This window comes from Schistocerca americana, chromosome 3 (genome assembly GCF_021461395.2).
Source record: "Schistocerca americana isolate TAMUIC-IGC-003095 chromosome 3, iqSchAmer2.1, whole genome shotgun sequence".
Taxonomy (NCBI): Eukaryota; Metazoa; Arthropoda; class Insecta; order Orthoptera; family Acrididae; genus Schistocerca; species Schistocerca americana.
Genome location: NC_060121.1, coordinates 531,213,084 through 531,228,446, shown reverse-complemented (window position 1 = coordinate 531,228,446; position 15,363 = coordinate 531,213,084). Strand labels below are relative to the sequence as shown.

At 37.3% G+C, this 15,363-nt stretch overlaps 1 protein-coding gene across 2 annotated transcripts in view; it reads left to right on the top strand.

Annotated features, from left to right (window-relative positions):
* The first annotated feature begins 9,998 nt into the window (after positions 1 to 9,998).
* Positions 9,999 to 15,363, top strand: part of LOC124607092 (E3 ubiquitin-protein ligase MARCHF6) — a 39,810-nt gene continuing 34,445 nt past the window's right edge. Inside the window, exons 1-3 of one of the 2 annotated variants that reach the window (XM_047139285.1) lie at positions 9,999 to 10,272; positions 10,426 to 10,838; positions 12,203 to 12,559. In XM_047139285.1, coding sequence (XP_046995241.1) covers positions 10,458 to 10,838; positions 12,203 to 12,559 — 738 coding nt within the window. In that variant the 5' untranslated portion in view covers positions 9,999 to 10,272; positions 10,426 to 10,457. The remainder of the gene's footprint in view (positions 10,273 to 10,425; positions 10,839 to 12,202; positions 12,560 to 15,363) is intronic. The other variant, XM_047139286.1, reaches the window with a different exon arrangement.

The window sequence follows — 15,363 nt, the reverse complement described above, 5'->3', positions numbered from 1 at the left end:
TTACGAATTTGGAGAAGGGACTCATAGGTATTGGACAGGTTGTCCTATTATAATCGCAATGAAGACTGCATCCTGTATTATTCTGGGAACCACTGCAAAAGATTTCTATACTGCATCCAGAGGGCGACCTGGCTGTTATTTACATAGACATGAGACAACAGTGTAACAATGAGAACCTTTTAGCTGCACCTGCTTGGGTGAGTCACAACGCAGACATCTCTCACTTGGCAATTAGGCCTGCACTGGACCAGCAGGTATGCATGATGGCTCGGTAAACACATATGCGTCTGGAGGTGTCTCACTTGTGAGATGGCTATCCCGTTAGGATCGCTAGGGAGAATGCATCCTGTATTATTCTGGGAAGCATTGTAACAGATTTGTATGGCACAATTCCAGAGGGAGACTTGGCTGTTATTTACACAGACACATGACGTCAGTATCACATTGAGAACCTTTTATCTGCGGCTGCGAGGCTGAGCTGCTATGTAAACATCTCTCTCGGCACTGGACCCACAGCTATGCATCAGCCATGATGGCCAGGAAAACTCGTGTTTCGACCAGAATTTCTCAGGTGTCAAGTATGAAAGGGATACCGGCGCCTTAAGCTTGTGAGTCCCTAACAGACACCTGTGCATGGCCCCGTAGCTGACACTTGCTTTGCAGGGCTGACTGCACTAGTGTGTGTGTGCGTTGGACCTCTGTTGGGAACAGTTCCCCGATATGTCACGGTCGAATTTCTTAATGACAGTTCAAAAGCGATTTTACATGCAATTAGTGTTTGTGGACTGCATTATTTTCGGCAGTTAAGCGTTGTGAGTGTGCTGGCAGAGCGTTATATGTGCATTATTTTTTGACGATTTACGAGTTGTTACCATGTCTGTGCATCAGTGTATTGCATTATTTCGATAATTTAAGAGTAGTTTGCAGGTCTGTAGGTTCTGCAATGCATTCTTACAATTAGTGAGCGTGTTTGCAGAGGATTTTGAATGCCTTTTTTTTGACAATTTACGAGTTGTTTGCGTGTCTGTACATCAGTTTACTGCAATATTTCGGTGACTTACGAGTAGTTTGCAAGTCTGTAGGCTGTGAATTGTGACGCCAAGCACGTCAGAGCTACGTGAAATCCGTCCCTAAATAAACTGTTCCAAAATAAATAAAGTACTCTCCTTCCTCTCTCCAGCAGCCCAGCACAGGCTGAGTCCTTTTCTGGCCATTTTTCCCAAGATCGCCATGGGATGATAGCGCCCTCTGGTGGCAGTACTGTGTACTAGGTCAGTTGGACTCCGGACCTCATGGTGAACACACTGAATGGAGCTACTGCCTATGACAACTCAAATCATTTAAATAAATACTGACTGCAAAATAGAGACTTACGTCCATCCTATCCAGCAGCTCAGCACAGGCTGAGTCCTTTTCACGCTAATTCCAAGGGAGCTGTGATGGTTGGGTGACTTAGGTTAGTGGAGGTAGCTCAAGTGACCTATTTCCCGCCATTTTCTTAGGTAAGTGGAGGTAACCCAAGTGGCCTTTTTTCCCTGCGAAAATTTGAACTTCCCACTATTTTCTAGCGGAGGGGAACGGGAGGGTGAGGGAAGGGGGTTAGGTTAGTGGAGGTAGCCCAATTGACCTATTTTCCAGCCAAAATTTGAACTTCCCGTCATGACATCATTGCAACATTGCCACATCTAGACATACATAAAACAATAGAAGAAATAGTAAACATTATTCTGAAAGTATAATTGACTGGTTTTATGCGAATGGTCTCGCTTTCAATTTTAAAAACACACAAGATAGTCAGTTCTGACGCAATATACTCGGTTCCCGACATTTAGGGTTACTACACCAGTGATAAGTGTAACACATGCTGAGGAAATAATAAATAGGGTAGAAACTTCAAAATTCTTAGGTGTCCATAATGATGAGAATTTAAACTGGAAAAAACACATTTTGGGTCTCCTAAAACAACATAGTTCAGCTACATTTGCACTTAGAATCATTGCAAATCTTGGAGAGAAACAAATCAGTAAGTTGACATGTTTTGCATATTTTCATTCATTAATATCATATGGAACAGTGTTCTGGGGTAACTCATCTTTAAGAAGGAAAGTCTCCAATACACAAAAATATGCTGCAAGAATAATATGTGGTGCTCACCCAAGAACATCTTGTAGACATCTGTTTAAGGAGTGGGCATTCTGACTACTGCTTCACAATATATTTATTCCTTCTTGATGTTTGTTGTAAATAACCCACTACAATTCAACAGAATGATGAACATAATTACAGTACCAGAAGGAATAATGGGATTCATTACTCCACATTAAGGCTGTCTTTAGCACAGAAAGGGGTGCACAATGCTGCAACAAAAATTTTTGATCACTTACCGAGTGATATAAAATGTCTGACAGACAGCAAAGTAAAATTTGAAAACGAATTAAGAAAGTTTCTCCTTGACAACTCCTTCTATTCTGCTTAAGAACTTGTATTACTGTAATGTGTAAAAAGTTGTATATCTTTTTTTGTTATGAAAAGAAACTTAGATAGCTTCAGCATGTACCCAAATATACAAATTAATTTATGGTGTCAATGAAAAATGATTCACTCCACATCAGTGCGATGTAGGATGCGAAACAACCCATGTGACATGAAACTAACTAACTAACTGTAGAAGATTAGCCAATATCCAAGTAATAGCTCAAACAGTGCAAAATGTATTTAATCACTGTTGGCCAGCTTTGACTTTTATTTAAAGTACATAGAGCATAACAAGCTTTTGAAAACTTTGTTCCAAGGATTTTCATATAACAGTCCCATATTAAATTGTCTTGTAGAACTGAAATTTCAGTAACTGATTGCAATCGTCTACTGTCAAGACTTTGTATTATATCAAAGTCTTATTGAAATGGGGAAGAACAGAAATTCATGAAAATAGGTATTTCTTTACATATTTATGATTATCTTATTTTGTTGAAATCATCTAGTATCCAGACATTAAAGTGTCTACTGGTGATCCAATAGTCAAATTATTTTCAGCCATAATTTAAACACTGTTCTCATCTGCAAGTAAATAGCTTTTTAAATGCTTTTTTTCTGAAGCTCTTAAAATGAGTAGAATGATTTGAGTACACATAGCACTTCAATTTGCCCCATAAATAAGAATCACAGAGAGAGAGATCAGGTGACTGAGTTGACCAAGAGATTGTGCTGCCTCTGCTGATTGTCGTCCCCTCACCTAATATCTGTGCACTTCTGACAATGTTGTGCTGTCCTCCTTCTTGCTGAAACTATCTATTCATCTTGTGTGAGTATATCCATGTATGAGTTAGACAGGTCCTAGACAAACCAGTTAGCATTAACCAGTAAACCCCAGATTCTTTGAAAAATCGAACTATATTGTATAAAACTCTATTTAACTTCTGAATACTTTACTAATGAGTTAATATGTTAAATATTTGACATTAAGCTTGTAAGATAGAAAAAGGTTAGAAAAGGTTTCAAATTATGGTTGAAGTTTGTAGGAAGTTGCTCTCATTATGAAGCTAAAGATGAACACAGTGTAGGTAATTTGCATTCCAAACTTTCAATGATATATGTAGATAATGTCTGCAAAGTGTTGTGAATAGACTTAGTAGTAAATAGGTAATAAATTAAAACGTTGTACCTGATGCTGAAGATTTACTGCAAGAACAGGAAAAATGCAGCCAGCGATAAACTATATTACTTTCATTATTTTTTGAGGGGGGAGGGAGGGTATGAGCGAGAAATTATTTTAAAGCTTGTTGGAAGTCGCTAATTGGTCTCATTCTCAGACGCTCGCGAATCTATTCAGGGTAGTTTGCAAATTGTGAGCTACACTGTCTCAGGATATATATACATATATACATTTTCTAACTTTAAGACTTATGTTAAACTTTTAACTTAAGATTGTATCTCTAATGGGTACATTGTGGCAGCATTTAAAAATTTTAAATTCGATCAATAATCATACGAAATATTTAAAATAAAATATTTTGTCCCTGGAAGCCTTTAAATAAGCAACTTGCAACTGGGGCTGTGAACTATGTGCAACAAACTGAAAACCTGGTTCTGTGGTTAGCAATATAGACAGCTCTTCAAAGTACTGATGGGGTTTTTCTGGTGTATAATGTCATATGTTCTGTGAATTCACATACCGCGACAGGCTGAACCAGGCATCATCTGAAGAAATCGAAAGCGAAATATTCAAAAGTCCTCATTCCACTTCACTCAGTAATTACTGGCAGCACTCCATATGCCATAGTTTGTATGGACGCTTTAACTCATGTGCAAAAGTAAATTTGTACAGTTACAGATACAGGTTTGACATGACAATCTCTTAATTCCGATCTGCATGGACAAATGGCGTTGAGATTTCGTTGGTTTTTTGTTCCAGGGTTTCCTTTGTTTGAGCATTGTTCGAACTCTTGTAAGCTATAGAGCCCCTGTAGCTCCATTGACCACTACATTTTCCATAGCAGGCTTTACTAGGGGTTGTGTCGAAACATTTCCAGTCTTAAGCTCTCATACAAACAGTTCCAGACAGGTTTTCCACAACTTGTGCTTTACATAATACTGAATAATCATGATGAACTGCCGGCTGGGGTGGCGAAGCGGTTCTAGGTGCTACAGTCTGGAGCTGCGCAACCGCTACGGTCGCAGGTTCGAATCCTGCCTTGGGCATGGATGTGAGTGATGTCCTTAGGTTAGTTAGGTTTAAGTAGTTCTAAGTTCTAGGGGACTGATGACCTCAGAAGTTAAGTCCCATAGTGCTCAGAGCCATTTTCTGATGATGAACTTTCTATCTTCAGCTACATTTCGTGCTGTATTCAACTGATCACTAAACTTGTCCGTTCCTATCAGTCACTCAGATGTAATGACACAGCGAATTACTCAGGACAGAGTAATATTTGGAGATGCACATGTTATGGCAGAAACTGATCGGTCCATTGAAATAACAGTTTCTAGTATTTTCTGTTATGGCCAGTTCTCCTGGTCACTATCAAGGATCAATTTTTTCATCAGTCTTTTAAATATTTTACGATCTGGTTTTATTTTTGTCCAGCCCATAGAAAACTCTTTCAGTTATTTTTGGAATAACTGTGAGTTGTGATACTGGACGATATGTTTATTTTATCAGTGTAGTCTTTTTTTAAGTAGGGATAGCTACATCTGCTGTTTTTTAGGTTATGGGGAAAGTTCCAGTTCAGCAGGACGTATCTACAATGTACATTTTAAGTTTTATAACACAATCAAAGGACTTTTCAAGTAGATACCCTCGACCACCATAATACTTCCATTAATATTTGGTTTTAAGTGTATTGTTATTAGTTTCCTCTTTATAGTTTCTGACTTGTTAAGAGGCCATAGACTTCAGAGTAGTATTTACATAATTTGGGAGGCACATGGATAGGTCTGTATAATGATTCTGAATTAAGCAATTTGCTATGTTACAAAACACTCATTAAAATTATCAGTTACATCTCTTCTCTCTGGATGTGTGTTATTTTCTGTTAGCAGGTAAATTTTTTTTCTGATCTGATAACCTTCTAGATAGCTTCAATCTTATTTCCTGAGGCTGACATTATCAGTATTATGTGTGTTGGCTTCTTTCATCACCTTGTTGTATTTTAGTTAGTTCATTATTGATGCTCAGGATTCTAGCAGAAGAATTTATATGTTCTGCTGTTCCGTTCACTGCAAATACAGAAACTGTTGCTGCATTTTCTTTGTTTGAAAGTGAGAACCTGCCCATTATATCCGTTATTTACATAGCAGTATACAGCACAAAAAGTATTTAAGAAGATCTCCCAACACTACATGAGTGTGTTATTTATGTGAAGTATGTTCTAATATGCGCAAAAAATACAATTTACTGCCATGAAAGTAAACTTCTTCCTTTGACCTTGAAAGTAACTGAAACCCCAGCAGAAAAATGCTTACACCATTATCTGAATACACATCGCCTGCATATGTGCTTAATCTGAAAACATTCTTGTTTGGAAAAGACATTTCCTAAAATAACTAGCTTGTAAATTTTCTATTATACTTAACAGGCAGCTGACAGTGAGACAAAGTCCCCTTTTAACTCTTTCCCACATGGTTCACTCTTCTTATGTATTTTGTTTTGACAATGAGTGGTAGTTTGTTTTTACCAGATAATCAACAAGGTTTGAATATTCATTCGCATTCCCATCTTTCATGCTTAATTTGTAAATTATTGACAGTGACAAGTCCCAGAAGTTCTCAGAACTGTGAAAGTGAGCTATAAAATTTTTGTAGATGGCAGGACATGAACCAAAACTACCATATTGACTAGACCACCTCAAACACAATTAAGAACAATAAGCACTACACCACACTTACGTCATGCAATTGATAAATTTTTCCTGGGTCATATCCCTGCTGAAATCTCTAAACATCAATAACTCATTATCTGACATTTAATATTAACAAAATGCACCTTTTCGAAGGATCCCCAACGTGCTAGTGTTTTGTAACAGCTTTTCTTTATAGTATGTAAATTATAATGTGGTTATAATTTAAAACACACCAAATACTAGCTTGACAAACCTCGATATAGTCTCACCCTTGTGCTGAAGCCAAAATATAGCTTTCAAAGTAGCACAGCCACAGTACCTCTCGTAGCATTTATGGGAATAAATGCATGTGATCTCAACCAATGCCACCTAGTGGCATCTAGAAGGTGTCATTTCAACTACAATAACAATGGTATATGTCATGTATATACAAAGGGAAATATAAAGGCTATATAATCGATGTTTCATAACCAAAGAGATACAGCCATTTAATATTTCATAAAGAAAATAATTTTTCTACCAATTTTATGTTTTTAGATAAATCTGTAAGTATGATTATAATACTGAATTTTAGATTTTCTTAAATTTTAATTATAGTATATCAGTTACTTCAACATTCCACAAATTATGAGGTGTGCTGAGCAGCTGCATTAATGTGTCCATAGCCGATGAGGACAGAAATACTGCAGTGTAGCTGTTACCGCCACAGAAACAACAACTTTTTGCACCTCCAGAGAATGTATTTGCTTGGAATCTGAAAAATGTTATTTGATTAATAATATCATAAATTTGTCACATTATTACTAATAGGCTTATTTATTAATTATTTTTTGTCCTATGGAGCAAATCAGTACAGTGTCTTTTACCCCTGATTTGGAATACGTCAGCACAAAAATACATATTGCATGGGATAAGACAATACAAAATCACATGTTGCAACATATACAACATAAATATCACACAGTATTTATATAAAATTTTACACAGATTCCAATGCCTATACCTGTATAGTACAGGCTCTAATAGCTACAACTTCATGTATTTTATTATTTTATATTCTTATATGCTGCATGAATGTGCAAGATGCCATATACTGAAACAGTTACATTTTTTAATTCATTTACTTTCATTTCTACAGATAGCTTAAAATGTGCATGAAAATAGTTTAAGTGATCATTGTTTGAAATACTCTTGTTTATTAGGACAGCTCAGATTCAAAAAATTTCTGAATAGTGTAAAAGCAGTATTTTATTAAGAGAGATTTTACATTCATTTTAAATTTATTTACTTCCCAAATTTCTTTTATTGATGCTGGAAGGTGATTATCTAACTTTATTCCTGTACATTTAACATCATTACTGTACAAGATTCTTGAATGAGGACTTAGTCTTAAACAGGTTTTTGATCTTGTGTTATAATGGTGTCAGTCCACATTTCTGTCAAGTTTGTTAATGCTTTTCTTTGTGGAATGTAATATTTTTAGTACATATTCATACAGAAGGGGCAATACATTCGGCTTCTTAAATAGAGGTTTACATGTTTCTCTTTTTGTTTGAATAAAATCGTTCTGACTACTTTCTGTTGAAGTTTAAATAGTTGACCCCAAAAATAATTCTGTAACTAAGTACCAAATGTACAAGAGCATAACACACTGTTGCCATTGTACTATTGGTTATTGTCTTCCTTATTCATCAAGTCATAATACATACTTGACTGAATTTTGAGCTAGTTAACTCTATGTTTTTTTCAAGTAAGGGCATCAGCTAAGGAACCCCCCAAGAATTTAGTTTCATTGCCAAATTCAATATTATTATTGTCCAGTGATATAGTTGGTGCCAGTGAATTTCTATTTTGGCAGTCCAAATAGTTAATATGACTGTCTTTTTTTACATTGAGAAGCAATCTGTTATCTTTACGCCATGAATCTGACTGATCTGTGGTAATATCTACAGCAGACTGGAGAGTTTTATCTGTAGCAGATATGAGAACAGTGGTGTAATTAGCAAGCAGAAGGGTCTTGGTGTGTGACAGACTATGTGGAAGATAATTTATGTAAAGTAAAAACAATAAGGAACCTAAGAGATGAGCCTTATGGAATGCCTTGATTTATGGTTTTTTCTCGAAGAATGTGCAGTGCTGTCTGTTCCCGAGGGCCCTATTTCATTTAGTTCACCATACTGGTGTCGATCTTTCAGAGCTTTTAGACCAGCCATGGGCGGTTCCTCTTATTCCATAGAAATACGTCTTTTGCAGCAGGATGCTGTGATCAGCCATGTATAAGGTCTTTGTCTAGTCTAGAAAATATCAATGGCTGGAATTTTTTTTTGTCAACAAGCTTCAAAGTAAGATCAAATACTTCATGTATTGCACCAGCAGTACATTTCTTTCCTTGGAAGCCAAACTGAGGAGGTGACAAGATTTTTGCTTTGTTTAAAAATGATTAAGTCTGATGGATATTACATATTCAAGTACCTTTCTAAATATTGAGTGCACTGCAATAGGCCGTTTGTTGCTAGGATCTTCTTACTTCCTTTTCCATCCATGCAGTTTACTGTGTCTGCACATTCCTATGCTACTCTAATATTGTTTCTATACTAACAAATTAGTAAGGTAACTTACCTTTACAGACACATCAGGGTCTTTGGACATCTAGGAGATACAGACATTGTACCTCTTACAATGACTGAAGTCAAAACGATCAGAATTTGTATTTCCCTTAATACAGTACTGTGTCAGTAGTAGGCTTTCTTCACAGTGTTCCCACTTGTCTCTGTGGCTTTGAGATATGTTCCAATAATCTGATAAATCCTTATACCGTTCATACTTAATAGAACTATAATAGATATCGGCAAGGGAATGTTCAGCTGGTTCAATTTTTATATAATTTCGTTCACTGTGGCAGGTATTTGGGTCATACTAAAAGCAAGAAAAATGCGGTTTTATTTACAAAACAAATATTTCTGTGCTTGCTGCAAATGAAAGCAACGCAAAAAATTTGTTAAAATTTCATGATTTGAGGCAGTTCCTTCTTCGCTGTCTTGGCTGCATTGGGAATCAACAACGTTAATGTTATAAAGGTGATTTGGGAATTCTTATAATGGAGTTACAGCGCTGTTTTCTCATTCTGGCTCATTTAAAACAACAGACTTCTCGGCAGTTCGGAATGAATACGAGCATAGAATCTTCCTATGTTGTCGATGATGGAGGGTAAAGAGTAAAAATTTTCTTAGGGGCAAATAAGAGCTAGCATAAAAAAAATCCCGTTTCAAGGTAACAAGAAGGTAATATCATTTCTAATATCTGACCGGACGCTGCTCAGTCACAATTATGACCATGGAAATCTTGACCAAAATATTGTATAACAAAATATTTAATTGGGTTTCTGCTAGAAAAGTGAAAAATATCGGAAAAAATGAATAGCTGTTACGGGAACAATAAGATTTCTGTCTGACACATTTCTTCTTCAAAAACGCATCTATTTATGCCTTGGTATTTAAACTTCCAGAATGAATGATTCGAAAGACAATAAATATCATAAAATTCTACGATCATATTCATAAGTTTTACTTATTTCTGTTTTTGTTACTGTATTTATTGTGGTTCAGAAAGTCAAAGTTTATCTTTATTAGATCTTTACCGTAACAAGTCAGGTTGTCAGTACTGTGTTGCCTTATTGCATGTGATTTTTATTACGTTGTGTTGAAGGATACAGTATAATCGTAAATTTAGGACCGAAATTAAATTGTTGGCAGTGAATTTCAGAGTATGACAAGTACTCTGAATATGATGGCAATAGTGTTTGATGAGTATCCTGTTGTCATTACGAAGAAACTTCAAAATAATGACACGAGTTCACTGTGACATATTAACTAAGGATATTATTAAACTCAAGGAAGACGACGGGCACAATAGTTATGAACGTTGCACGGTGAAGACGGTATGATGTTACTTATTAATGTGATACACCGTAACTTCGTCGGATCAGTTTCAGTACCCCTGATATACATTTGTATTTATAGCGAGTAGGAATCTTGTTTTCCCCGTGATGAAGGTTAAGTGTTATATATTTGTTTATTACCTGATTTCACAGATTGCACACGCTTGAGAATTACGAAGTACAAAATGATGGAAGATTTACAAGGAGCTGACATATGCCGTGTCTGCCGATCGGAGGGTTCCCCAGAACGGCCCTTGTTTCACCCGTGCATTTGTACTGGAAGCATAAAATGGATACACCAAGAGTGCCTAGTTCAGTGGATGCGTTATAGCCGAAAAGAATACTGTGAATTATGCGGTCATCGCTTTTCATTCACACCTATTTATTCTCCCGACATGCCCAGGCGTTTACCTTTACGGGATGTAGCCGGCGGTTTGCTTACAAGCATAGCTACAGCTGTCAAATATTGGTTACATTATACGTTGGTAGCTGTTGCGTGGCTAGGTGTTGTGCCTCTTACAGCATGCCGTATCTACAGATGTCTTTTCACCGGCTCTGTCGACTCGGTGAGTACAAATTCATCGTGAAAAACTAATTGTGTAAGAATGTACAATTGTGGAGTAAAGAAGTAGGTATTTTACTCCAGTAATATGACTTAATAGTTTGTCGACGAAATATTGCTTTGCTTATTTAAATTTATATCATGGTCAGTTGGTAAAGAGGACTTGTTTCATATTTGATGTGTGATAGATGCCCAGTATCGAGTCACTCAGCTTTTCAGCTGTTCTGTGCAGAAGTTACTATGGTTGGAATTACAGAAAGTTATTAACAATAATTTGATTTGAATGCTGCCTTTATTTGGTATTGTTTTCAAACATTTATTAAGTCCCACAGCGTTGTGCGTACATCTCACAGTAACAAATCTGTCAGTAAAATTTAGTTGTCTGTGACACTCATTACAGCACAGCATCCTTCTAGCAGCTGTATGTTGTTGGTCCTGTGTTCAGTGTTGTGTTCTGTAAACATATGTATGTAAATATATTTTGAACAAATTGTGGAACTAGTGAACAATGTAGAATTGTGCTGAGAGCCCCATGGGATACACAAAAATATCATAAAAATAAAATATGACAGGTGGGAATTATAGGGAAGCTGTTAATAAAACCAAGAATGTTCTTGTTATTAATGTCGTGAAACATATTACAAACTTTAAAATAAGAGTGCAGTGGAAAAATAGCTGTTTTGATCAGGTACTATGAAATGTGGAATGTATAGAGACGACTGATTATGTTGTGTTGTATATCAGTTTGTGTGCCACCTCACAACTAGCTTGTCACCTTCCAACCTAACCTAGACCTCAAGCCACGCTAAAGTTCAGTGTGCCATCACAATCTTGTAAAAAGCTTATCTAAGTCTAGTGTACATCACAACCCAAAACTATCTCCACTAGACCTACATGGGTCTAGTAAACAACACGATCTAAGCTACTACCCACAAGAACTAAATTAAATATTATATTTAGTATGAAATACCAATAAGATAAACAAAAATATTATGAGTGGCATCAAGGCAAAATGTCAAGTGAGGTAACTTACCGGAAAAGAGAGAGGTACAAAGATTAAGAATTCACTAAGTAATTTAAAGTAGTGATACATTCTAGTGGGAGGAAGTATAAAGAACTAGCCTACATTGTTTTGCCTACTAAAAACCTGTTTACATTCAGTTGAAAACTGAAGTGTGTGATTTTACTTATGTAACATACATAGTCCTTCTTATAGGTCTTTTTTTCAGATTTTCATTATACTGTAATTGCAAATGTTTTGCATTGAAGTGATAATAATAGTGTTTGATAAGATCCAGATTAATAGATGAAAGCATTGACACTCAGTTAAAAACATTGTATTGAAAGAGGTATTTCCTTTTTTTGCAGATCCTGACTTTACCCCTTGACATGCTCTCCACGGAAAATATTGCATCTGATGTTTTCCATGGTTGTTTTGTTGTGACCTGTACATTATTTGCATTCATTGGGCTTGTGTGGCTAAGAGAACAAATACTTCATGGTGGCGGCCCAGATTGGCTGGAGAGGGACAACCACCCTCAACCTTTGGCAGATGCACCAGCCCCACCAGCTAATCCTCCACACCATCCTGACAACAATAATGTTCTACATGGTGGTGGTCCAGATTGGCTGGAGAGAGACAACAACCCCCCAGCTGTGGCAGATGCACCAGCTGCACCTGCTAATCCCCCACAGCCCCCTGACAACAATGATGTCCTTGAACAGGTAATGTGTGTTAAAAACACTGAATGTGATAAGAAGTGTTTTAATGCAGATGTTCGTAGACTACAGGGTGATAGGAACGTTATTAATATTTGCTTGCCTAAACTGACAGGCAGGCTGTCCAAAGCATGTGGAAAGAGAAGGTTGTTTGGTGTGACATTCATGAATGAAAATTTGGACTCATTTCATATCATAGTGAGAGGTTTCAGTTGTGATGCATGGAAAGTGCAATAGCTAAACATAACGTACAGATTATTAAGATTTGTTAAAATAATGACAATGTTATGAAAAGATTAGATTGCTACTCACCATATAATGGAGATTCTGAGGTGCTGAAAGGTACAACAAAAAGACTGCTAACAAGTTTAGTTTTTAGCCAAAAGGCCTTCTTCTGCATTAGACAAAAAACCGCGCGCGCGCCCACACACACACACACACACACACACACACACACACACACACACACACACACACACACACACACACAGGATGGTCCATTGATAGTGACTGGGCCAAATATCTCATGAAATAAGCGTCAAACGAAAAAATTACAAAGAACGAAACTCGTCTAGCTTGAAGGGGGAAACCAGATGGCGCTATGGTTGGCCCACTAGATGGCGCTGCCATAGGTCAAACGGGTTTCAACTGCGTTTTTCAAATAGGAACCCCCATTTTTATTACATATTCGTGTAGTACGTAAAGAAATAGGAATGTTTTAGTTGGACCACTTTTTTCGCTTTGTGACAGATGGCGCTGTAATAGTCACAAACGTATAAGTACATGGTATCACGTAACATTTCACTAGTGCGGATGGTATTTGCTTCGTGATACATTACCCATATTAAAATGGACCATTTACCAATTGCGGAAAAGGTCGATATTGTGTTGATGTATGGCTGTTGTTATCAAAATGCCCAATGGGCTTGTGCTATGTATGCTGCTCGGTATCCTGGACGACATCATCCAAGTGCCTGGACTGTTCGCCGAATAGTTACGTTATTTAAGGAAAGAGGAAGTGTTCAACCACATGTGAAACGTAAACCACGACCTGCAATAAATGATGATGCCCAAGTAGGTGTTTTAGCAGCTAATCCGCACATCAGTAGCAGACAAATTGCGCGGGAATCGGGAATGTCAAAGACGTCGGTGTTCAGAATGCTACATCAACATCGAATGCACTCGTACCATATTTCTATGCACCCGGAATTGCATGGCGACGACTTTGAACATCATGTACTGTTCTGCCACTGCGCACAAGAGAAATTGCGTGATGATGACAGATTTTTTGCACACATTCTATTTAGTGACGAAGTGTCATTCATCAACAACGGTAATGTAAACCGGCATAATATGCAATATTGGGCAATGGAAAATCCACGATGGCTGCGACAAGTGGAACATCAGCAACCTTGGCGGGTTAATGTATGGTGCGGCATTATGGGAGGAAGGATAATTGGCCCCCATTTTATCAAAGGCAATCTAAATGGCGCAATGTATGCTGAATTCCTACATAATGTTCTACCGATGTTACTACAAGATATTTCACTGCGTAACAGAATGTCGATGTACTTCCAACATGATGGATGTCCGGCACAAAGCTCGCATGTGGTTGAAGCAGTATTGAATAGCATATTTCATGACAGGTGGATTGGTCATCGAAGCACCATACCCTGGCCCGCACGTTCACCGGATCTGACGTCCCCAAATTTCTTTCTGTCGGGAAAGTTGAAGGATATTTGCAATTGTGATCCACCAGCAGCGCCTGACAACATGCGTCAGCGCATTATAAATGCATGTGCGAACATTACGGTAGGCGAACTACTCGCTGTTGAGAGGAATGTCGTTACACGTATTGCCAAATGCACTGAGGTTGACGGACAGCATTTTGAGCATTTATTGCATTAATGTGGTATTTATAGGTAATCACACTGTAACACAATGCGTTCTCAGAAATGATAAGTTCACAAAGGTACCTGTATCACATTGAAAGAACCGAAATAAAATGTTCAAATGTACCTACATTCTGTATTTTAATATAAAAAACCTACCTGTTCCCAACTGTTAGTCTAAAATTGTGAGCCATATGTTTGTGACTATTACAGCGCCATCTATTACTAACTGAAAAACGTGGTTCAACTAAAACATTCATATTTCTTCACGTACTACACGAATATGTAATAAAAAATGATGGTTCCTATTTTAAAAAACACAGTTGATATCCGTTTGACCTTTGGCAGCGCCATCTAGCGGGCCATCTGGTTTCCCCCTTCAAGCTAGACAAGTTTCGTTCTTTGTAGTTTTTTTGTATGACGCTTATTTTGTGAGATATTTGGCCCAGTCACGATCAATGGACCGCCGTGTGTGTGTGTGTGTGTGTGTGTGTGTGTGTGTGTGTGTGTTGTAGTTTATGCAGACTAAGGCAGCTAAATGATAAGTAACAACTATTTAAGGGACAAAATAAACTTTTGCTTTATTCGCACAACACACATTAATACATTTGGCTACGCTAATATATTATATTGCCCATCAACAAATACGGAACATGTATATTCCACAAAGTCTAATGCACTCTGCACATCATATCTTGTGCGCTACTTTGCACGCTGGAAATTGTATGCTCACATGTCTCCAACACTCCCTCTTGAACAAATATTTTTCTGATACTAAGCACTGTACATGCCAGGTTAAACCATAATGTTTCACCAGCTTCTGAAATTTGTCCTTACTGAGAAGTTTGGTTAGGAGATCAGATGACATTTCTTCTGTGTACAGACAACTGAGGATTATTTTTCCCTGTTCCACATGAT